Below are 24,477 nucleotides of genomic sequence, written 5' to 3'. Positions count from 1 at the left end.
GCTGACGACCTGAACAACTTTTACTGTTGGTTTGAAAAGAACCACCTCACACCTCCTGGCCACACAATAGGCTTACCTGCACCCCCCAACATTCACACCCTCCCGTCTTCAGACCCCCTACCTGCACTGAAAATTTGTGAAGAAGACGTCTGCTCCCTCCTTCAAAGGCAGAAAATCAGGAAGGGTACGGGACCCGACGGTGTGTCCCCAACCTGTCTGAGAGTCTGCGCTGACCAGCTGGCACCGATCTTCACTCAGATCTTCAACTGTTCTCTGCAGCTGTGTACAGTGCCCAACTGCTTCAGACAGTCCACTATCTCCACCAGCTTACCGTACCTGCTCCCACGTGTCAGTGGATCAAGAGCTTCCTGACTGACAGGAGGCAGCAGGTGCGGCTGGGCAGCATCATATCTGGCACCCGCACCATCAGCACCAGCGCACCACAGGGGTGTGTCCTTTCTCCACTGCTCTTCTCCCTGTACACTAATGACTGCACCTCAGGGGACCCGTCTGTTAAACTCCTGAAGTATCCAGACGACATGACCATTATCGGACTGATCCGGGACGGTGATGAGTCTGCATACAGGCAGGAGGTGGAGCGGCTTGTCCAGTGGTGTAGTCAGAACCAGCTGGAGCTCAACACGCTCAAGACTGTGGAGATGACAGTGGACTTTAGGAAGAACCGCCTGGCTCCCCTCCCCCTCACCATTCACAATACCACAGTATCTACTGTGAACTCATACAGAACTCATCCACAATCTCTCAGGACATGAAGTGGTCCTCCCACATAGAAACAGTCCGCAAAAAGTCTCACCAGAGGCTGTACTTCCTGAGACAGCTCAGGAAGTTCAATCTACCCCAGGAGCCTATGACCATGTTTTATACCGCCATCATCCAGTCTGTCCTCTGCACCTCCATCACTGTGTGGTTTGGTTCAGCCACCAAGCAGGACAGGCACAGACTGCAGCGGGTGATCCGGTCAGCAGAGAAGATCATTGGGACTGAGCTTCCTTCCATCCAACACCTGTACCGGTCCAGTCTCAGAAAACGGGCTGTCAGTATCGCTGCTGCTGATGCCATAAAAATCTAATAATGATGAAACTGCAGTGACACAGGTGAACAGGGTAATAATTCCTAATCACAGTTTTAACGAGCAGGTCCCTCTGTTGTTGGGGGTCAACACAGGAAGGGAAGCACGTAAACAAGGAAGGCTGGATGTTAAATGTGTGACCTACATGATGTCTGGACGTGTGTAATTTCATTGGTACCTTATAGGAAGGTTCATGTGAACCATTTAGACTAAATCAGACAAAGTGATGATTTTAATGAATAATACAACATTTGCTTCCAGAGGAAACTATACAAATATTAATCCAATGCACAGTCACATGCAACAGTCTAGAGGAAGTTGGCTCAGTATCACCAAGCTTTGCCGAGTGTAGAACACTTGACGATGTGTTGAGGGACAGACAGGAAACCTGTGTTTCCATAACTAAACCCTCCAGCACCTCGAGTGTTTCCTGTCTTAATGCAGTCAGTTAAATGAGCTCGTTTGGTCTCAGAGGAGCTGCTCCAATCCACGCTTATTGATTGTGGGAAATGAAGCAGGACTCCACCTCTGGAAGCACATTTGGCTTAATGCTCTGTGCAGCCCTGTAGTGTTACAGTGTGAGGGATGTCTTAATGACGGTAGAATAAAGGCTTCGCTACAGCTGCAGCTGCTCTCATCTGTGCAGGTTAATGAGAGCACATCAGATCTGAGGATCGCTGTAACCAGGTTACATCAATATAGAAATAACTGTGGGAGCCTTTTAACGTAGCACTGAAGCTTCAGGGTTTAAAAAGTAAGACGTGTTGTACATGAGACGTCAAACTAAACCCTTTGTGTCTGCTCTGGTGAGGATTGTCCCACAGCTTCACTACAGCCACCGTCAGCTCCTGCTGGCTGCTAAGATGAGCGGTGAACGGCCTTCACTGCAAGTCTTCTAGAGGTTTTATGACCCGGATGGTTGAGAAGCTTCAGACCTCGTTGCTCTTCACTGTAAAATCCTTCTTACAGCAGCACTTTGGAAGCTCGCTGCTGAACAATGGCTCAATTGTGTGTTGGAACAATCTTGACACATGCCCGTCTTCAAATAGACACGTTTTACTTTTTCTATGTCTCACTGTTTAACCCCCTCAACCTGAGGCGTCTGAGCTCCGCCGTCCTCCCCTCTCCACCCCCCCGTCTGCCTTCAATGCATCGCCTGGCTCACACAGGAGAAGCAGCATTTGAAAAGGAACAGATATATAAGGAGAGAGAGCAAGTATCCAGGGCAGGAGTGCGAGCCAATTAGAGAGTTGCCGTAGGTTGTCCTGTTATCTTTCTTCACACACAGCCTCAACAGGATATATACACACCATGAATGTACACACACACACACACACACACACACACACACACACACACACACCATTAATGTTCACACAGTAGCACAACACTCACATAATGTTTTATTAAAAAGCTGTGTGCTCCTGTGTTCGTCCTCCATCACACACTTGTATAAAAACACACACTCTCACACCCCCACAACCACATACTGTAGATATATATCCACCGCTGAGACACGATCTAACAAGGTCAAAAGCAGAGAGACAGAGTGGGCTGGGGCGGGGGTCAGAGAGGAGAAGGGAGAGGGGAAAAGGAGAAAATATATAGAACGGGGGGGTGAAGAACAATGAGAAGGTGGGTCAGAAGCAAACTGCAAACTCCAGCAGGACTAGTTCTGGTCTGCAGCACCTGGAACCAGTGTAGCCTTATCAAAATAAAATAAAATAAAATAAAATAAAATAAAATAAAATAAAATAAAATAAAATAAAATAAAATAAAATAAAATAAAACTGCTCCTTTCGGGCTGAGCTGTGTTTACCCCGTCGTGTGTAGTTAGTTCGTCCTAACCTCCTGGAAACCTTCATCCATTGTTGAACCACGTTCATGATTTGCACAAACTGCAGAGATCTGAATCTGCATTCAAGTCAACTCATGTGACACGAGGCTAATCCAAGTCCAAGACCTAATCCTAATCCCAGTGTTAATCCCAATCTAGCCCATTAAAGTCTAAAATGAATCACTTCGCTTTTCACCTGTACACATCGAGTCTTTTAGATCCAGGACCTTCATTCACCTTCAGACCTTCCTGAACTCTTGAAGTTCTCCTGTAATGACATCACTGGATGAATCCACCGGATCCTCTCTGGAGTCTAATTTCTTCCAAATGAAAATATTAGAAGAGAGAAAGTGAGAAAGTGTTGTAGTGACACCTGGTTCTGGCGACATCTGTCCAGCAGAGCGTTTGTGTTGATAATGTGATTGATGCTTTTCAGATACTCACTTCTCTTGACAGAAAGAAGCTTAGAGACATCCTTTAAGATCTAGAACGGGAAGAAACTCCAGGTTAAGTGAGGATTGAGGAGCTCTCTGATCGGAGAACTGAGCTGCACACTTGCTGTCATAGATTCAACAAGATGCTGGAAACTTTTCTCAGACCCTGAGGCTCCAAGTTCACACGAAACCATCACATCACACAGTGGATGTTGTAGATCTCCAACAGTCCAGTTTCAAGCCCAGTGTTCTAGTGTCTCCTGGTGCTGCTCAGTGGGGTTTGTATGTTTTCTATATCATTCTGTGTACAGTTATATTTGTAAGGTCTTAAACCTTAAACAGTGTAAAGAGCCTTGAGACGACTTCTGTTGTGATTTGGTGCTTTACAAATAAAATTGAATTGAATTAAACCGAATTGAATTAAATTGACTGCAGATGTTTTTTTTCTGCAATAATGTAAAACTCAAATGATGCAAACAAAAAATAAATAAACACACACACACACACACACACACACAGCTGTGTCAGTAGGAAGCGTCTTACGTCCTCTCCCCTGTGGATAGATGATCTCTCCTCTCCTCTGCTCTCGTCTCACATTTCCTCTTCTCTTGTCTCCTCATCTTATCTCCTCTCCTCTCCCCTGGGTGTCCTCTTATCCTCATTGTTTCTTATTCTTGTCTCCTTCTCTGTTCTCTCTTCTCATATCCTTTTCTTGTTCTGTCTTCTTTTGTCTACTCCATTATTGTCCCATCTTCTATCACACATCTCCTCCCCTTGTTTCCTCTCCTACCTCCCAGCCCCACCACCACTTCCTTGTCTCTCCTCTTGTTTCCTCTCTATCCTATCGTGTCATCACTTCCCCCACATTCTTTCTACCCTTCTCCTCCTTTTTTCCATTTTCTCATCTCTTCTTTTGTCTTCTCTTATCATCTCCTTATCTTCTCTACCACCCTCGTTTCATTCTCTCCTCTCCCCTCCATTTGTTTCATTTCTCCCCTATTCTCCTCTCTCCTTCTTCTCTCCTCTACTTTAATTCTCCTCTTCTCTCCAACCCAGAGGCTGAAAACATACTGAGACATCTCAGGGCTGCAGCTTTAAAAAGGTGAATGCTGTGAAGTGAAATTAGGTTGAAGAGACGTTTATTAATGACCTGAGTGGTTAAGAATCTGGTCATCAGCTCTAAAGTGATTGTGTCTGATTACACGAGCATCTCAAAACTGTGAGATATTAAAGTGATGGAGGAAATAAACAACACCAGTGTGTGAAGAACATGAATCAAATGCTTTTCACAGTAAAATGGAGTAGTTACGGCCGGTGGAGGCATCGTTTGTATGGGTGATTGTGAAGCTCTGTGATTGGATGATGACAGGTTTCATTAACCTTTGACTTTTTAGTGAAAGAAACGGTCCATCCAGGCTGCAGCAGAGTTGATGTTGAGTTAGTAAGTGTGACTGAATAGATGTATTTCTATATTCTAACAGATATGGAGGGAAACAAGTTTCATATCTGGAGGAAACTTCAACCCTCGTTTCTCTTTCAGCTCTGTTTTTGGTCTCCACCTTCTTCAGCTGCTAAACCAGATGACTTGAATGTGATCACAGAAATAGATTGTCGTAAACCCTGTGTGCCCCATGTTTATCACTGCAGCCGTGACAATGAGAGACAATGAGATCTGTAAACAACAACAGCTCCTGAGCTGAATACGATGAGGAGCAGATCCCAACTAATCCTGATCCATTCCATTCGAACAGATAGATAAACACTCTGCTCTGTTCCCCAGCTGCTCTCTATCTGACTGCGACGCAGGTAGTGGACAGTATCTGTTCCTCTGCAGCTGAAAACGTCACAGACAGCAGTAAACACTGAGGTCAAAGGTTAAAGCTCACCGTAAAGCTGAGCTGAGCTGCAGATTCAGAGTATCCTGGTTTTTACATGTGTCCTTTAAGACCCATCCATTCAGCACTGGTTACAACTGACAGGTTCACTGCTGTTCCCTTCAGCTCTGTAAACAGTTAACTACTTTTGCCCTTGTGATAAAAAACACACACTCGAACACACACACGTCCAATTTCATATTCACAAACACTCTGTCACGCTTAGCCTTTCCCTCCAATCAATTTGTGACACTCTGGTCTGAAACATACTTTAATGTTCCAGTGCTCTTTCTTCTGCCACTGCTATTTAACACACTTCTATATTATCCCCTTATCTCCCCCCCCCCCCCCCCCCACTGCTCTCTGCCTTTTCCTTGTTTCCTCTTTATCTGCTCGCAGCATTCGAAGGCTCTGACCGTGGATCTTCACATCATGCTTTCAGATTGCATTAGACAGGTGATTGTGGCGACACGGACACACTGCAAACAGCTTTAACACACACACACACACACACACACACACTAAAGCACATGCATGAGCATAGGTGTGGAGACTGATGTCATGTTTTCCAGCTGTATTATAGGTCAGACACTAAAAATAATTGAAACATTACCTGAATTGCTACAGTGTGTGTGTGTGTGTGTGTGTGTGTGTGTGTGTGTGTGTGTGTGTGTGTGTGTGTGTGTGTGTGTGTGTGTGTGTGTGCTTGGTTGCAGCTCTTCTGCTTTGACCATGTTTGTACTTGTGTTAATCTGAAAGAGCAGAACCCAATTTACAGAGCTGCGACTCTATTTCACAGCTGTTTGATCTCACACACACACACACACACACACACACACACACACACACAGAGTAAATGACGATGTATTGCTCGGGGCTTGTGACATTTAAACACTCCTCAGAAATGTGTGTGAAGCCGACACAGTTGAAGAAACTGAGTGTGTGTTGTGCAGCAGGTCTACTTCACTGCGACCAATCAGAAGACAGATGAGAGCGTGATGGAGAGTGAGGACGAGACGCTTGACTGAGTGAAAAACTAAAAACTTCATTTTAGTGTTTGCATGTGGTTTTCTGTTGCTGAGATGAATGATCCAGTGATTTCACATGTAAATCTAGTTGAGGATAAATACAAGTTGTGAACCAGGTGTTAATGCTGAGGATAATAACACACCTCTTTCTGTAGATGTGTTACATGGAAATGTCTCATAGAATCTGACCAGTGCTGGATTAATGAGGTTCACAGTGAGCATGGGGACCCATAAAGTCATCTAGAAAAATAAAATATATTAAAAATGAAAAGAAAGTGAAATGTAGGTTCCACAGCAGATGCAGGTTTTTTAACCTCATTTTGTTCATTTTCCAAATTAAGCTGCTCCAAACCAGAGGTTTCCCACTTTACTGTGACGTCCATTCTCATCATCTGTGCGTTGGAAGGTCTAATGCTGCATATTTCTTTACTTTTAGTTAACTATTAAACAGGAAACCGCTCCCACAGATCGTGCTTACATGCTCAGAGTCGAACTCTGCAGATGCATGAGTGGGACGAACCACGACTACAAAACTGACCTTTACGTTTAAAATTAGTGGAGGGCTCCGGTGTTGGCTGACACAAACGCTGATACCATTATGTACCTGCATACGTGACGAGGTTGAATCAGCCGGTAATATGGCCCTGGACAATGTATTGGTTGGTTGGGCTGTGATGCATAATGAAAAACTGAAGAAAGGTTATCTCTCTGCCCTTTAAATAATGAGAAATGTGTGGTGGCACATAGGAACCAAAATAGGTTTTCATGAAAGGACGGTTTGAGTTGCGCACGGAGACGCACACACACACAAGTAATTACAAAGACTCACATTCATTCACGCATTCACAGATGGAGCGAGCAGACGAGGGCTGGGGAGGGCTGTTCAGTTCACCCTAATCAGCAGGGAAGCCACACAGATTTGTATTCTTCTTGGTAATCCCCCCCCCAAACACATCCCAGAGACTAACACTCAATGCTGCTGCAACCTTGATAAGTGAGTGTCGGTCTGTTCAATCTGCTCTCACACACACACACACACACACACACACACCCGGCTGCAGTACCTGAGATGATGGAGGCATGTCGGAATTCCTCTGAGAAATGAATCGGCTCGTACGGGGACGTCTCGTAAAACTCTTCCCCTGAAAAACAGCAGAAAACAGAAAAGCGTTCAGCTACAACAGAAACAATCAGCCGCTTTGTCTGTGATGCCAGGTACACACCTGACCATCTGGCTCTACATGGAAACTACCTTCAAAGTGTCTCTGCTGCCGTGGTAAAAAAGCTTACAGCAGCACAAATGCATCCTCTTAAAGTCTAAAAAAATCTTCAGAGCTCAGGGAAAATTGGTGGTAGTGCAGACTTTTTCTTTACAGCCAGTTTTATTTTCTTAGTATTGTATCAGCAGATAAATAAATATTAAACAGCTGTTACAAATACTGTATACATGGTCATCATACTCTGAATTTCAAATATTCATATTAAACACTCCTCTCGCACCTGACGGATGTAATTTTAATCAGAAATGCTTCTTCTCTGAGTCATAACTCAACACAAACATGAAACACATTAAAATAACTCAGTGTGACTTACACTTCCTCAGGATATCATTATCTCTGATGTTTAAGCCAAAGTAAACTTCCATAAATCCACTTAGAAATCATGAAAAAGACTTTTAAAAGCAGAACTTGCTTGAGAATCTTCATGTTTTTAAGTTTTCTTCAGCATCACAGTGATATAGTGACAGTTGTCTGTGTATCGGTGGGTTCACTGCAGACGGGAGCTGCTGAGAGGAAATTCTGCTACTTGTAATGAAGCCACATCAACAACATGAAAACACATTTTGACATTATAAATAAAAATAAATCATGTATGAGGAAACGTTCTGACTGCCCCCTGCTCCCCCTAAAAGGTTCACACTGTAAAAGACAAAACTGCAACACACAAAACATCAGATCTCTCTTTGCTTCTTATTTTGTGCCATTAGGGACCAGACGAGTCATTTAATGTGACAGCGTGTTGTGACAACTGTAGCTTGCTATAACAAGAAAGTGTGTCACCATCTGACAGCTCTGATCATCTGGAGACTGTGATTTCAAAAGATTTCTGATGTGATCAATTTGTCTTTTAAACCTCATCCACAGTGAGCTGAGGCCTGTGTGAGACCCGGTTGTCATTATTTCTGAGCTTTACTCGCTGAAAGTGTCTGAAAAACACTGTGTACTCGCTTCTGTGATGCATCAAGGACAACAAACAAAAGCCTCCGAACAGTGCGACTGTAAATCAGTGAGAGACAGAGCTAAGAGTGACAAACATTAAATCAGCTCAAATTAGCCAATAGTACAGACACCACACTTATCTCTTAATAGGAGTTGTCTCATGTGTCTGTTGCTAAATTCAGACGTGGCTTTGTTCAGATTCAGAGTATTGTTCTGTACTAATATGGGACGATGGCAACAATTCTCTATTACTTTGCTAAATATGTCACTATTAGAGGATAAGAACTCACATCAGTCGGATCTGTTTGTGAGCATAAAAACAAGAAAATGCCTGTGAGCTGCAAATCGAATTAGCAGGGTGCTAGTTCAGCAACAAGTTAATTAATGCAGCACCGTTCAACAACAAAGCAGATTAAAGTGCTGTACATAAAAGATATCAAGGCAGGATGTGGAAGAAACACAGGGCTGTAGAAAACCAGCATTTAACACAAGTCAAATAATAAAATACTGATGCGAGATGAACATAAGAGAGGCCGGCCATTTTCCCTACTGAGAATAAAACCAACGATGAATTGTTTCTACTCATCGTTAACTTCCATCTGACAAGAAATCTGATTTTCAGGACACTGTATATGTTTTTTTTAGACTCTCCAACGTTCCTGGAGAGGTGGGATGTCTGCAACAAGTGCTGATAAAGATCATGCAAGGTAATGTTTAGGACCGTGTGCAACAAGCGAACAGACGTCAGAGATGACAAAGGACAGAAGCTGCTGCCTCCAGATCTATTGCAGGTGCTGAAAGAACCAAGGTGAGTAAAAAAATGAGCACAGACAGTACTAATGTTTAACACGCAGTGATTCTGCTGGTTGTCTTACTGGGAACAGTGGCGTTTATTCTCCCTGCAACAAGTTGACTTTGATTTTTAATGACTTGAGTTCACAAGACCCCGGAGGGACGGATTAATGTCCATTATTATTAAATCCTCATGTTTCCATCACATTCAGAGCAGCATGCCAACAAAGGACGGACAAGCGACGATGCAGATCTGTCGTCACAGGATTGTTAGCGAGTCATCACCCTGCTGATCACTTCCCAGCTCTTTGGCTCTAACTCTCACAGTGAGCTGTGTGTCTGACTGGTTTCTAAAGCATTTTCAGTTTGTATTAAAACTTGTGTTTCTTCTGACTACGTTGATTGAAATGATGGAGTGTGAAGCTCAAACTGACACTAACACTATCCTGCTGCATTTAATGAGCTCCTCTGCTCAGCAGCTACCGCCGTGTTGGTTTTTCACAATGTCTGTGAGACTGAGTAAGTTCAACGTTCACAGAGAAAACCTTCACCTGAGGACCAGGTTCAGTCAGTGGATGACACAGCAGCTTTCCAGTAACTTCTCCTGTCATGTGTTGTCACCTTATTTCCCCTGAGACCTTCCTCTCACTTCATGTCAGGAGCTTCATTAATAACTTTTATGTGCATGTGGATTTACAGAGCTGTGGGATCTGGATGAGCAGAAAAGTGACTGAATACTGAGCTTTAATGACAGGAACAATCACAGGAGATGAACTGACTGAGCTCCAGTAGCCGCTCAGGAAAATCACTGATCTGACACCAAATCATAAAATACCAGAGGACAGCAGCTCATAAGCCATAATAAATAAATCACACACACAGAAGTAACCCGTCCATGTCCAGACCAGCAGACAGACAGTAAACAGACTGGCACTAATTATCCTCAACATTAACACCTGGCTGATCGCTGTGTATTTATCCTCGACTAGATTTACATGTGAAGTCACTGGATCATTCATCTCAGCGTTAGAAAAGGACGGATCGTTGTTGCTCAGAGAGCTCAGGTCTCTGCTGGTGGAGCTTAAGCCCTCTGGCTTCTCCATAATTCAAACACTAAAAACAGAGGAAAGCAAAGCACATAAAACTAAGTAAACAACTAAATAAAGCAGAATCTATAGGGCTCCAGGAAATGTGGCCCTCCTTCAGCTCTGCACATTAAACACAGTGTCAGATATCGCTCTCTGAATGGTGTGTGCTCCCCGAGCGCTGCAGTGAGAAGACAAACAGCACTTAGAAAGTGTCACTTCTGGACAACAGAGCTGCAGAAGCAGGTGGCGGGAGGCTCATCATCAGCTCCACTGTCTTTCAACTGCAGCTTCTTTAACAAGAAACAAGCAGAGAGTCATGCACACAGACATGTGAGGGGCTGTCTGTGACATGGAAGATAACACAGTGTTGGCTGAGGAGGAGGATTTGTTGGAATTGTTTCTTTTCCCCTCCACAAAATCAAAGATCCAGTATGCAGGGTGAATCCCGAACTAACAGCCTTGTTGAACATGTGATTACTAAAGTCACCCATGTCATTTTATCTGAAGGTCTCCTTCACGTGTTACATCTCACCATCGTGGATTAGAACCATTGTTTTTACAGTAGACGTGAAATGAAAGCTGCGCGCTGTCTCCCACACAAAGTGCTGAATGAGCCACGCAGCATCTGACCAGCAGCAGTTCGGGGGGTGTTGGAACGGTCTGACAACATGTCTGACAGCACGCCACCAGCTGTTGCTGTCACAGATCATCCCGATATAAAGATATTAGGCTGATTTAGGATGTTATGAACTGTTCATCAACACTGAGCCTTGTAACATGTGCATGAGGTCGTTTCATATCGCACCAAGTTCAGCATCTTCAGACATTTGACATGTGAAGAGCCTGATAAGTCGGAGCTGCCGCTGTGCATTTCATCCGCTGGCCGTCAGTTCCCTTCAGCTCAGTGTGTCTGTTGCCTTTGACGTCTTACATGATGTTTACATCACGGAGTTCACACGTCTGCCTGCAGCTGCTGAGATATGAGTTTACTGCCTGTTCATCAAAGTCTGAACGTATGTATTCAACGATATCAATTCGATTCTACTTCAAATGCAAATACTCCTCTGTAGTTTTAGCGTCGACCTCAATAACCAAGAAAAGCGATGAAGATTTGCACATCGAGTTTTTGGGAGAATAACCTTCTTCTTTTATGAGCTGGTTTTAATTCTTCTTTTTACTTTGTTTTATTCTTTTTATGTTCCTAACTCGTCTTAACGTCTCTATGTTTTATTTCATGCTCTTTGCCTTCTTGTTGAAAGATGGTGAACAAATAAAGGCGCCTTCATGGTGTCACCGACCGACTGTAGATCAATTAAATAACATAAAACTGGCAGATTTAAAAACACATTGCCACATGCTTGTGCACATGAGCTGGCATGGATTAAGTCACAGGCTCAGATCCTGCAGCCTAGGGGCCCCACACACGCAGAGGCCCCGAATTAGCTACATTAAGAAAAAAAATCAATTTAAATGCGATGGATTTGCGGTTGGACGTGTGCCCTACACAGTGATCCTCTGGGCCTCAGTCAGTTCCATACTGCAAACCAAAGGTTTGTTTGGTTCCCAACACCGAGATAAAAAAGATGACGTCACAGCTCTGGTTTGATGAAACATGAATCCTGTCACCCTGTGAATGCTGCTGTTGATAGAACAAACACATTGTGTTCTTTAGGTACAGTAAACTAAGCCTGGATTTGAATTTGGATGCAGACTAAGCTCTCCAGAGGATCATTTACCCCTTTTCCACTAAATCAGTTTCAGGAGCCAGTTCTTCAGTTTGAATCAGTTCTTTAGTCAAAGAACCTGCTCTGAGCCAGGAAACTGGTTCCAGCGCGGCACCAACTTCTTCCTGATCTGAAGATTGTACAGTCAAGGTTGACTGAACCGTGTGAACTCAGTTTGTCCATTGTCCCTGTTGAATAAATCATTAATAATAAATCATTTTGTGGTTTCACACTCTCTAATGACTTGAGTCTAATGATTTGATGGACGACTTCATGTCTCCCTACACAGCCTTATTGTGTCTTATTGTTTGTTACACAGCACAGTGCACGTGTATAAAACACTTTATATTTCCTGTTATTACAGTGACTGAGTGGATTTAAAGCATCAATCAACCCGGATTTGAAACAAACGTGTGTAAGGATCTATTTTATAAAAGGCTTCTCTGCTGGTTGTGGGGACTTGGTGAAGTAAACTTTACTTTTTATCCTGACACAAAAACAAACGAGCAAACTTTTGACTTTGTTGACCTCGAGCTGAAAGACGGAGCGGCAGTCAGAACACGTCTCTGCAAAGTGACTCCACAAATACTAAACGTGGAATTGACGCATGAGCTTAGCATCACCTCCACAGCAGTTGATCAAAGAGCCTGTTTTCCTTTTACCTTAAACTGGAAATGGACAGAGGATTACGGGAGACTGCTCCCAACAGCCACTGTTTCCCTTTATCCTCCAGGTAAACACTCAGCAGAGAGTAGCTTATTCACGCTGCATTCAGAGGCAGCGTGACATTTTCATTGGCATGTCCGGCTCCACCGTGTCGTGCCAGGATCTCCAAACTAACAACTTCTGTTCATTTGGTGTTTTGTCTTTAATCTCTGCACCACACACGTTCTCATGCCAGCAAACTCTACTGCTGATTTACTCCAGTCCTGTTTCTGCCCTGAATTTCTCTGCAATCATTTGCCACCCATGAGCATTTGTCTGGCATTTAGCAGTGATGCTCCCTCCCACTGCTCCACTGGCACTGCTCCTGCCTATAGAAGTGGAATCTCATCATATCACAGAGAGTTTCTACTAATTTACTCTTACACAGTGAAATAATTCTTCATGAGAGACAAACAAGGCTGCTATAGACAACAGGAGCACTAAATAAACCTCCTGTGTCACACCTGCCATGTTCGAACTGAAAGACATTTTCTGTTATGCAGCAAAGACACTAGATATCAATTGTGTTTAAAGGAAAACAGGAGCGGAAAAGAAATCTCTTCCCTACAAAGGGATTTCTTATCAAGCTTTTAAAGAGGCAACCTCTCTAAATAAAAGCTGGATAGGAGTGCAGGCTCCTTGTGTGTATTCCTGGCAGCAGAGGTAATGTCCATAGATTGGTGCTGAGGGTAGATGAAAGGAATACTAGAAACAGGTGGAGGTATTGGCAAAAGTACTGGTCTGTGTCTGCAATTACTGGCAGGAGCTACATTTGGAGAAGCTGCTTTTTGCATCCTTAACACGAGCAGACAGCAGAGTATCCCAAAAATGACACACATATTGGAGGATTGTGCGGTTCTTGTGCCAACGGTGTCTATACAGAACGCAGAGTCTTTCACAGTAGGCAGAGATGTGCTAAAGAGGGCTGGTGGGTGGAGGTTTAGCATATCTCACCTTCATGCAGGTTTGTTCTCCACCGAGAGGAACTTTAGAAAACATCTGGTGCATATCACAGATACATGTTCTGATTAGATGAACTCTCATCACAACCATCCATCACGACCTTTGACCTATGTTAACATAGTGTTTAAGGAAGAGCTCCAGGTCCACGGTTACTCGACAAAACACAAAGCTTAACGAGATCTGTTTGACACCGACAGTCAGTGTTGGTCGTCACTTCAAACCACAAGCTAGAACCTTCGTCTACAGCTGACAGCTAACTTGTTGTCATGCTGGAATAAAGTGCGAACTTTGGCAAGCTGGCAAGCAAAGAGCGTAAAACCATGACCCTGCAAAAGGACTGGAGTGGAGCAAAGCTTGTGCCAAACATCGTGAGACAATTATCAGCTGAAAAAGAACATTTCTCAACACAGGAGGGAGTTGAGGCGATTCTCCATCAACGGTTCTAAATATAATAGAAAGAGAAAAGATTCAGGGACTGTGGGGAAATAAAGTTAAAGTTCTCTCCGTCTTACTTTGCCCCTGTTTCAACTTTCATTTATTTATTTATTCATTTCTACAAAATAAAATAAAAAATAAAGTAAAAACACTGAAAATCTTTTCTTTGTGCTTTTAAAGTTTCAACTGAATTAATGAAAATTACATTTGTGGTTGCACTTTAGTTAAATGAGAATGTCATTTTTATTTAAATGTAAATCATTTACATGTCAGAAATGTAATTGAATTGACTTTAATTGGCACAGGAAACAAACGTGGCACGGTGACATCACTTCAGAGTGTGTACTCATTTAAATGTTCTGCTCAGCCATACGTTTAATGATAAAACCTGAAGGTTAATTATCAGAGACGTGTTCAGGAATTATGAGCCACCTTGAAACCATTAGTGTGAGGGGAGCTGTGCAGCTCTCTTCGTGAACGTGTGTGTGTGTGTGTGTGTGTGTGTGTGTAAATAAAGACGCAGTGAGAGAGATGTGTTGCGTACAGATAATCAAGCCAGGAGTGGGGGAGGGGGTGAGGCAGCGCTGACGGTAAACAGGGCAGATGTTTATGTATGAAGCTCTAACAGCGATTCCACCTGCAGGCACGGACCCGCACTCTGCTCAGCTCACTGAGGCTCTGCACACACCTGGCGACACACACCTCAGGTCTAACACCAATGTGAGAAACGTTATGAATAACACTTGATGTATATCTTCTGCTGAGGGCATTTCTTACTGCAGTCACTGACTCATGTAAGCATTTTTACAGAATTTACGCAATAATAATTCAGCCAGATGGAAGCAGGAAGTGTGAAGAATGAACGCTAAACCAATCCGAACCTGTGTGTCTGACAGATGTGGGAAAAAATAGTCACATCTTTTACTGTGGTACTTGAAAAGAGTACTTAGAATTAGCTAGAGCTGACTTAAATACTTATATACTTAAAATACTACACTGCAGTATGTTCATTATGGATTCATTATATGTTGAACTTTAACACAGTAACTCTAAAAACGTCTTTTCTGGATCAAACCATCAAACAAACATTATTTTTAAAATTAAAAGGCACATTTATCATCACTGCTATCATTAAACATGACATATATACTACATGCCATATTATGTGTAATTTCTCAGCTGTTCTATAATATATAGATGTAAAGCACATTTATCTGGCTCCTGATCAAATAAGAAATATAAGTTAAAAAAAATCTGAGTCGTCACCAAAATGCAACACTCATGCATCACCATGGTAGACCCTCAGTGAAGGCTCATGATTTACAGCAACAGATCCCAGAATATTCTTGCTCAACAGACCTGCAAACACATTTTCTACCACTGGAAATGAAAATAGTGGTTCTGTTCAGTCACTCACAGGTTGTGGCTCGGGGAAGGCATTTTAATTTGTACTGCATGTTTGATTAAAGAAAAACTCCTTGTGCTTTATTAACACCAGCGCGCACAGTGGCTGGAAACTACAATATCTGTAAATGAAGAGTGTCACCAGACAAGACAGGAGGATATGACCAAATGTTTTCCTAAAACCTTCCATTACCGTAAACTGCAGTGGAAACACGATATTAATGCTGGGCTCAGCAGTTTACTGTGGTTATGTTCAGGTGAAAAAAGGTGGTTCTGGATAGAAAGGTGAATGTTAAATGTTCACTACTTGTATGTACCGTTCTAAACTGTAATGCCCAGTACTGAAGTGTTTGAAGTAGCTCAAACAACATGCGGAGCCACAGGGCACAAAACCCCTGTGTCCTCAGCTGTATCCAGTTAATAAGCTACCCAACCTTCAGCGTCCTGCGTTGCAGTAGAGAGCATATGTCACGCTTCCTTAGAATAAAAAAACTGAGTTTAATTCAGGCAGCAATTGAATTTCCTCTAAAACATACTTATCAAAACAAACCTGTAGCGTATTAATGTATTTTGTAGGAGAAAGGGTCGTCAGTGCTGACAGCAGATGTTTTCAATCACTCAGAGTAAATGAAATGCTCGAGTGTGTTTTGAATTATGTTGATTGCTTTACATGATTTTGAGGAAAAGCCACTTTAAGACACAAACCTATGTAATTGCAAGACCATTACAACACCTAACACATATTTTGTGAAGTGACAGACTGATGAAAGGGCGTGACGGTGGGACGATGACTCTGAGAAGCAGCTGCGTAGAGGCTGTGCAGAAGCTGTGCTGCACTGCGTCTTCTGCATGATTCAAAGCTGCACACGTGCATTTTGCCTGCTTGCATGTAGAAAAGCGTGTGTGTATGTGTGTCAAGGTGTGTGTAATAAGCTGAATTTGAGAAATCACAAAGTGCTTAGTTGCACTCCTCCTCTGTGCTCCTCTCAGCTTTCACTGCCCCCCTTTTAATTATTACTGACAGTGGAGAGGAGCGCGTCCACCCACTGAAACAAACTGCCAAACCACACATCTTCTATTTTCTGGCCTGTCATGATTGTTGCTGTCATCAACTTCAGTTTACCACCATCTCCATTTATCATCTCTCACTGTGTTTTTTCTATCCTCTCTATGTTTGTGATTCTGCTTTCTTTTTTATTACGGACTTGTCTAACATGTAAACTGTGAATTCCTTTATAAACATGACAACCTAAATCATTATTAAATCATTCCCATTCCCTGCCTCCTTTCTCTACGCTGGCTAACCTGTCAATGGTTCCATGACGTAGGTTAGAGATTGGTGATGAAAGACCTTTGTATTGTTAACCTATCCATCCCCCTCAACCTGTCCCCTACACGGCGTCTCTCTTTAATCCAGTCATTATTTTCGCTGCAGGGTGCTATATGCTAAATGTTAACGTGATTTTTTAATGGGAGGGGCTCATGATCCATGTAGAAGTCACAGAAACCTAACCTTTCCAGCCATAATAGATAATTACAGGACAGTAATAAGAGGAACAATGTAAGATCAGAGTGTGAGGTATGGAGGTATAGTATGGAAACCCGTCCTCTACAGCTTCACATTTGGCACCAGGCCACAGGTTCCTCACAGTAACTTCACTCTATTGAAGCTGCTCTGGTTCTATTCACTGTTCCTCTCTGCTCACAGACTCCATGTCGACCACTGCCGACACCTCCCTGGTCTGTAATGATGTTGTTGCTGTGACCCACACTGGGCACATATAGTTAAGAGTTTAGTTTAGTATAAGATCAGGCTCAGTTACACTTCAAGTCTTCAGCAGGGGGTCCAGCGCTCTCACTACATAAAACCCCACACATGCCTTCAGTAGATGCACTGAGCTGTACATCAGCAAACAGCACAGCGTGCGGTCCATAAAACCATAATTAATATCACTTCCTGATAGCAACATGTGACATTATGTCAGCCAAACAGTATGACATTAGGAAAACAGAGTGTGACCGGAAAACCACAGCGTTAATCATTTCAGCATCATGGTTAAGTGACGGGTCGACAAAATGTCATATTGAAAACAATGTTCCAGTCACTGTTGGCCAACTTGAACCAAGTGGTTTTTATCTGTTTCTTAAATAAGACTCAACGAGGTCCTGCACCCTCAGATCTGTGACCCTCTAACAGAGATCTATAAAGAAGATAAGACCCATACACAATTGTTGGAGCGTGACGTTATAATAAAGAACGGCATCTAGATTTATGAGATTGAGGTTGTGAGGGCATCTAAATACAGTATTTATCTCTTCAAATGTGTGCAGGGCTGCTAGAACTCAAACAGGATTTATACCAGTGACAGGACTAAAGGCTGCAATATTACATTAGGCTTTAATTGTATTTGAGTATTCAGGAGGAGTACTGCTGAGTACTGCTTCAACATTTGAACTGTGTTTAGGTTGTTGTGAGATTCTGATGCACCAATAATCAGAGGAGTTTATTTTTCTGAAGACTCATTAGTGTCTGTATGGACTACTGAATGAAATGAAATGAGACCAGCACCCTTTTAAATTATTAGTATTTTTAATTGCTGCTTGACTTGTGATTGTCATTTGTGCAGCAGAATATTTCTCAAATCTTATCTTAGATTTAATAAGAACATTTGAATATTTATTTTCCCCTTCACCTCTCAGCTGTAAATACTATGATAACTAACTTAACATTATACATTTAATGTATTTATTTACTAATTATAACGTCTACAGCGGCCATCAAGACAACATTCAGGACCTTTAGAAATTAAATATAGAGGATCAGGGTCCAGAACACAGGTCCTGCAGCCCCTGGACACCTCCAACGCCCCAACGCGTGTGACTGAGCTGCTGAAAGTGCAGAATCTGTCAGCGGCGGTGGTTCAGCCACACAATGACCAGTCAGTGTGTTTAAGTAATTGCTCGGACGAGATTGCCAAATCCTTTAAGCTAATAGATCAGGGCACTTAGTATTGACTGCAGCTATTTAGCGTGCATGCTAATATGCCAGGCTTTACGTATTCTGTCCAGTAACTGGCCTGTGCAAGAACCTAATCACAGAGGTGCTTAGAGTTCAGCCTGTTCAATTATACATTTAACACTGACATCGGCATCTAGCATGTAGTCAAGAAACGGCTAATTTACCAGTCTGACTAATGACTGATGAGCTTAGCATGCAGGCTAATGAGCGAGCTGGAGGCTGATTAGCGTTTCTCCACAGAGAGACACCACTGTTCACTGTGTGTCAGCTGCTGACACACAAACACCCGAACTGTCACCGAGAGGCTGGCGAACGTGAGCCGAGCATCCTCCCTGAAGTGGACAGCGTGTGTTCTTAAACATCGACTGGGACGTGTCACGGTTTATTGTATTGAATGTAAAATTGAACTAATTACAATGTGAGTCAAAGAGCTGCTTTAATAAAGAGCAATTCCTTCCAACACAACTAAATGTTAGTGGATAAATATAAAAATCGAAGCGTAGTGTCAGTGTCACCGTTACTAAAGCTGCTGTTTTGGATGAATCCGACTTATAGCCGTGGATGTACGGACAGTTATCATTATCATTAATATCATTAATATGATGCTGATGAACATTTTCAGGTTAAAAAATGGGACCTTTTTTTCGAAGTGAATTTAAGGACATTTATTCACGATGGACATCATAATGATATCCTTTGAACGTGTAAATTACACCGAGTCTGAAAATATGAGTTTCAGGTTTGACTTGAGTCACGACTCTGAAAGGAAATCCCATTTTTGATGCTAATTGCAGCTCTCGCCTTACTTCTCTCCCTCCACGGCCCCCTGGGGAGGAAAGACTCAGTTTGAAAAGCTGTGCTGCAGAAGATGACGTCTAGGAAAACCAAAAAAAAAAAACCCCAAAACTGTATTTAAATCCAACTTCCTGATCAGATCAGCAGAACAAGACTGTTAGACATCAATTGACTGTTTTTACATATTTAGGTTGAATGACATGAAGGACACGGATGCCTGATGAGACCAAGGGCTCGTCGGCATAAAGAGATTAAAGCCCCCCCACCGTTTCTACTGTACATAGACTCTGCTTGGTCTTTTTGTGTGTGTGTGTGTGTTTAATTTTTCATTTTATGTACTAATTATCACTAAAATCTATGAAAGAGAAGCACAGTAGTAAAACATTCACATTCTTTAAACTCCATGTAGAGTTTAAGTCAATGAACCATTTCTTTTGCTGTGGCGTCATTTCAGCTTGATGACTATTAATTAACTTGTTGAAATTTTTATACTTGTGTTAAATTCATCCTACTTTGACATTTTTAGTTTACACTAAAGGTTTGGAAGCAGCGCTCATGTACTAAAGAAACTAAATGCTGCACGTTTGGGTTTTCTACTAAACTATAATCACACAGTGTCGTTCAGAGATGTGGAGCAAATATTGATCAGTGAGTAGTAGTAGGAGTAAGAGTAGGAGTAGTAGGAGTAGGAGTAGGAGTAGTAGGAGTAGTAGTAGTAGAGGAGTTAGAGAGTAGGAGTAGTAGGAGTAGTAGTAGTAGGAGGAGTAGTAGTAGTAGGAGGAGTAGAAGTAGTAGTAGTAGTAGTAGGAGTAGTAGTAGTAGTAGTAGGAGTAAGAGTAGGAGTAGGAGTAGGAGTAAGGAGTAGGAGGTAGAGTAGGGTAGTAGTGGAGTAGTAGGAGTAGTAGGAGTAGTAGGAGTAAGAGTAGGAGTAGTAGTAGTAGGAGTAGAGTGAGTCGAGTAGGAGTACGGTAAGAGTAGTATAGTAATAGGCGTCGGGAGATGAGTAGGCGTAGTAGGCGTAGTAGAAGTCGTCGGGTAGGTAATATCGTCGGCGTAAGAGTGAGTGAGTAGGAGTCAGGAGTCGTAGTCGTAGAGTAGAGTAGTAGTCGGCGTAGAGTCGTGTAGTAGGTCGTAGTAGTCGGCGTCGGTCGGCGTAGGTCCGTCGGCGTCCGCGTCGGCCGTCGGCGTCCGCGTCGGCGTCGTCTTCGTGTCGGCGTCCGCGTAGCGTCGTCGTAGTCGTATCGTCGGCGGAGTCCGCGTCGTATCGTCGCGTCAGTCGGCGTCGTCGTCGTCGTCGGCGTCCGCGTCCGGCGTCGGCGTCGTAGGCGTCGCGTCGGTCGCGTCGTCGTCGTCGTCGTCTCGTCGTCGGCGTCGTTCGGCGTCGTTCGTCGTCGTCGTAGGCGTCGCCGTCGTCGGCCGTCGTCGTCGTCGTCTCGTCGTCGGCGTCGTCGTCGTCGTCGGCGTCGCCGTCGTCGTCGTCGGCGTCGTCGGCGTCTTCGTCGTCGTCGTCGTCGGCGTACAGCGTCGTCGTCGTCGGCGTCCGTCGGCGTCTTCGTCGTCGTCGTCGTCGGCGTACCGCGTCGGCGTCGTAGTCGTCGTCGGCGTCCCGCGTCGGCGTCGGCGTCGTCGGCTAGTAGTAGTAGTAGGAGTAGAAGTAGTAGTAGGAGGAGTAGTAGGAGTATTAGTAGTAGTAGTAGTAGTAGTAGTAGTAGTAGTAGTAGTAGTAGTAGTAGTACCAGTAGTACTGCTCTGTTATTTCATTATCACACCGTCGTCCACCTCCTGAGCTGCTGTAGTGATATCGATTAACTGGAAGCAGAGAAACTTAAGAGGCCAAATGTCCGTGTTTATCGGCTCATGGTGGAAACTGCTGACTACACAACTCCCAGGACACGAACCGCTGTGTGTGTGTGTGTGTGTGTGTGTGTGTGTTTTCAACCAGCTCAGCATGAGTCCCACCTCATTTACTAAAGGTGTGTGTGCGACTATCTTAGGTTAAGTGTGGGGCAGGAGATGGAGGAGTAGCGTCCTCCCTGCAGTGTTTCCACATGGACTCCAGTTGAGTCTCCATCCTTTGTGTCGACTGAAGCACAAAAAGGCCTCGACAATTAGAGCTAATTAACATCTGAACACCTAAAGGAGAAATGGGAAAAGCTCCTTGTGGAGTTCTCTTGTAAACACATAAAACTGACAAACTAAGTCACCGTGTGTCTTATTGGGGACCAATATGTGTGTGGATGACTGCAAGTTCCTGTCAGCTGAACTCAGGGAGCTGAGGCCACATGATGAATCTGGATTCCCCTGTATTGTTGTTGACCTTGTTCATCTCTTTCCAGCCACAGTCCACCATCTTCTCTCCACAGGGCTCCTTGTTTCTCTCTCCTGCCCTCGTTTCCTTGTCATCCTGTCTCTCTCTGGGTTTATTTCCTTTCTCCCACACATTTGAATGGTGTGTTTGTGTATTCTGTCCACTTTCCAAGGTGATGAAGGTGGTCGTGTAGCTGAAGTTACCATACATAACATATCATTCTGATTCTGTCTCGGTTCTGCTGAAGCAACATCCAAGGTATCAGCTCCCAGATGACACGGCGCATCTGTCCATCCTGGAAGACGGATCCATCCACTGTCGCTCTTCCTGAGGTTTCCTCCATCTGTCAGCCGGCCTTCACGCTGGCGACAGCTGTGCTATAGGCTCCATTATGTTTTCAGGTTGTGACCATCTGACCATGTCTCCAACCATTCTTGAACGTGGTCTGAATCTCAGGAACCTCTTGAGGGAATTTCTTGACATCTGGCCCATGGACTGATGCATGAACTGAATAAAAAAGGCACCTTCACTGGTCGGCAGACACAAACAACCAGGATGCAAAACCTATATAATTCTACAGTATATTAATAGTAAGAGTGGAAAGATGTGAAGATGTGTGTGTATTGTTGGGATGGTGCAGCGAGACTGAATTTAAAGTTAAACGTCTCTTTTTAGCTCGAACCTTCGCTGTTAAAGAGGTTCCATGTTAAATGCTTTGCTGAGTGTCGGCACAGGGCGACAGGACTCCCCTCACCTCCCAGTTCAGATACTACTGTGTGTTGGGAGGTGCAGATGTCCGTCTGACACGGTGAAAGTACAGAATGTGTCCATAGTGAAATTATAAATCCAGTAATAATTCATTTCAGGCCCAGTGCTCATAAATAAACTGGTAAAATCAACTGTCACCCACATGACGGAGGAGCTGGAATGCTGCAGCACCTCCAGCACCTCCACTCGGTGCTCATAGTACTGTCTGCGGAACACAGAACACCATTAATCAGCATTTATTTTTTTTATGCATCATCTTCTGTGATTAAATCATCTAAATTTAGCCAGAGTCCAATGTCCCCTGAGGTCAGTGTGTGACACTGGGACGTGTAAATAAAACCCCATTTGATTTGAAACCGTTTCCACCAACATGACAGCGAGCTCAGAGGAGACTGACAGCCTAAGTGCGATCGTGTCAGCGTGGATCAAAATGTGAGGAAAGTTTCCAGCACTTTGTTTTATCCATGACAAGAACTGAGGCTGTCCTGAGTGGAGACTACTCCTTTTATTAAACCATGCATTGTGTACATCCCTGTTTTTCACCTTGTGGCCTTTTCTGCTGCAGCTCTTCTCTTCTATTATCTCTTCTTACTACTAAAAACATCCTTTTCTAAAAAAGCTTTTATGCATATTTAATCATTCTTCTGCGTTTTTACATTTCCACACTTTCTATTAAATATTCTTCTCCGTTGTTAACTTTTTAACCCTTGAATTTCAATTTGATCTCATCAGCGTTTAGGATCTGACTGTTTATTTTCATTTGCATTTGGACTTTAAATTGAAGCTCTGGCGCTTCACAAATGAAACCGTATCATCATCACTGCTCCTTTAACCCTGACTGAATAATAAACCATGCTAAATTAAGTGTTTTGAATTCTCCTCTTTCAAATGTCTACATGGTAATCTAAATTTTGTTCCTTCATCTGAACTCTTAACATTTCTTGGTCCAGTGAATTTAAGCAACTTGAGAAGATTCAAACTCACCGTCACGACCGACTTGAATCAAGTTTGTTTTAAATACAACACTGCTGAATTTTCCATCTGAAGCTTTGAACCCTGAAAAGTACGACGGATTTCATGCAGTCTTCCCTTCTCTTTGTCCCCTACTTCCTGTCTCCAACCTGACACAACGTTAACAAAGTAGAGGATGATGGGGACACACCTTCATGTAATGAGCTCTCATGGGTACAGACCACCAGCACACACACATATATTTTATGCAAAGCAGTGCTGCTGCTCATTCACACACTAATTACAGTGATTAGGGCTGATATTACGCTCAGTTTCGCCTTCGACAGTGCTCAGTTGAATGTGTGCGTTTCATTAAAGATAAGGGAAACTATTTTTTTTTTTACCTCACACACACCCACACACCCACACACACCCACACACACACACACACACACACACACACACACACACACAGAGTGTGTGCATTTAGCATCAACTATCACATTTGTTGCCTGTGTGAGAACAGCCTGGATCCTCAATTAACATCAACAATAAGTAAAGATCTCATTTGAAATAAACAGTGGAGACGAGTGTGTGTAGTTCTGCAGCCACACTGTACTTTAGTACAGTACTTATGACCATTTAGAGGGGAATATTGATTTTACTACAAAACATATATTTACTTTGTAGATTTGAGTTATCTTGCACAGACAGTTCAAAATAAATCTAATGAACTAAATGTTTATGTGTTTTTATGGATTAACCAGTTGTGAGGACATAGCCTAGTAAAAATCACCAGCTGCAGTTCTTTAATGCATTTATACTTCTAATCCTAACTAGCTAAAGGTTAATGTTAACATTTGTTTTTTATTTCTACTAACTAAAGTTTCCATTTGATAATATTGATGATTTTTCTCAGTAACTCAGGTTGCTGGAGTTTTTCTCTCCTTGAATCCACAGTTTCATTTGTCACATGTTTCATATTGGCTAAGATAGGGATATTTTCACTATTTAGAAATAAACCTAGAGTCAAATTTAACTGC

At 43.1% G+C, this 24,477-nt stretch overlaps 1 protein-coding gene across 1 annotated transcript in view; it reads right to left on the bottom strand.

Moving 5' to 3' along the window:
• Window positions 1-24,477, bottom strand: part of gfra2b (GDNF family receptor alpha 2b) — an 88,835-nt gene that overhangs the window by 41,610 nt on the left and 22,748 nt on the right. The window contains exon 3 of the mRNA XM_026353845.1: window positions 7,328-7,405. Coding sequence (XP_026209630.1) covers window positions 7,328-7,405 — 78 coding nt within the window. The remainder of the gene's footprint in view (window positions 1-7,327; window positions 7,406-24,477) is intronic.

Source organism: Anabas testudineus, chromosome 12 (assembly GCF_900324465.2).
Source record: "Anabas testudineus chromosome 12, fAnaTes1.2, whole genome shotgun sequence".
Lineage (NCBI taxonomy): Eukaryota > Metazoa > Chordata > Actinopteri > Anabantiformes > Anabantidae > Anabas > Anabas testudineus.
Note: the sequence above shows the minus strand (reverse complement) of the source record. Positions and strands in the feature narration are given on the sequence as shown.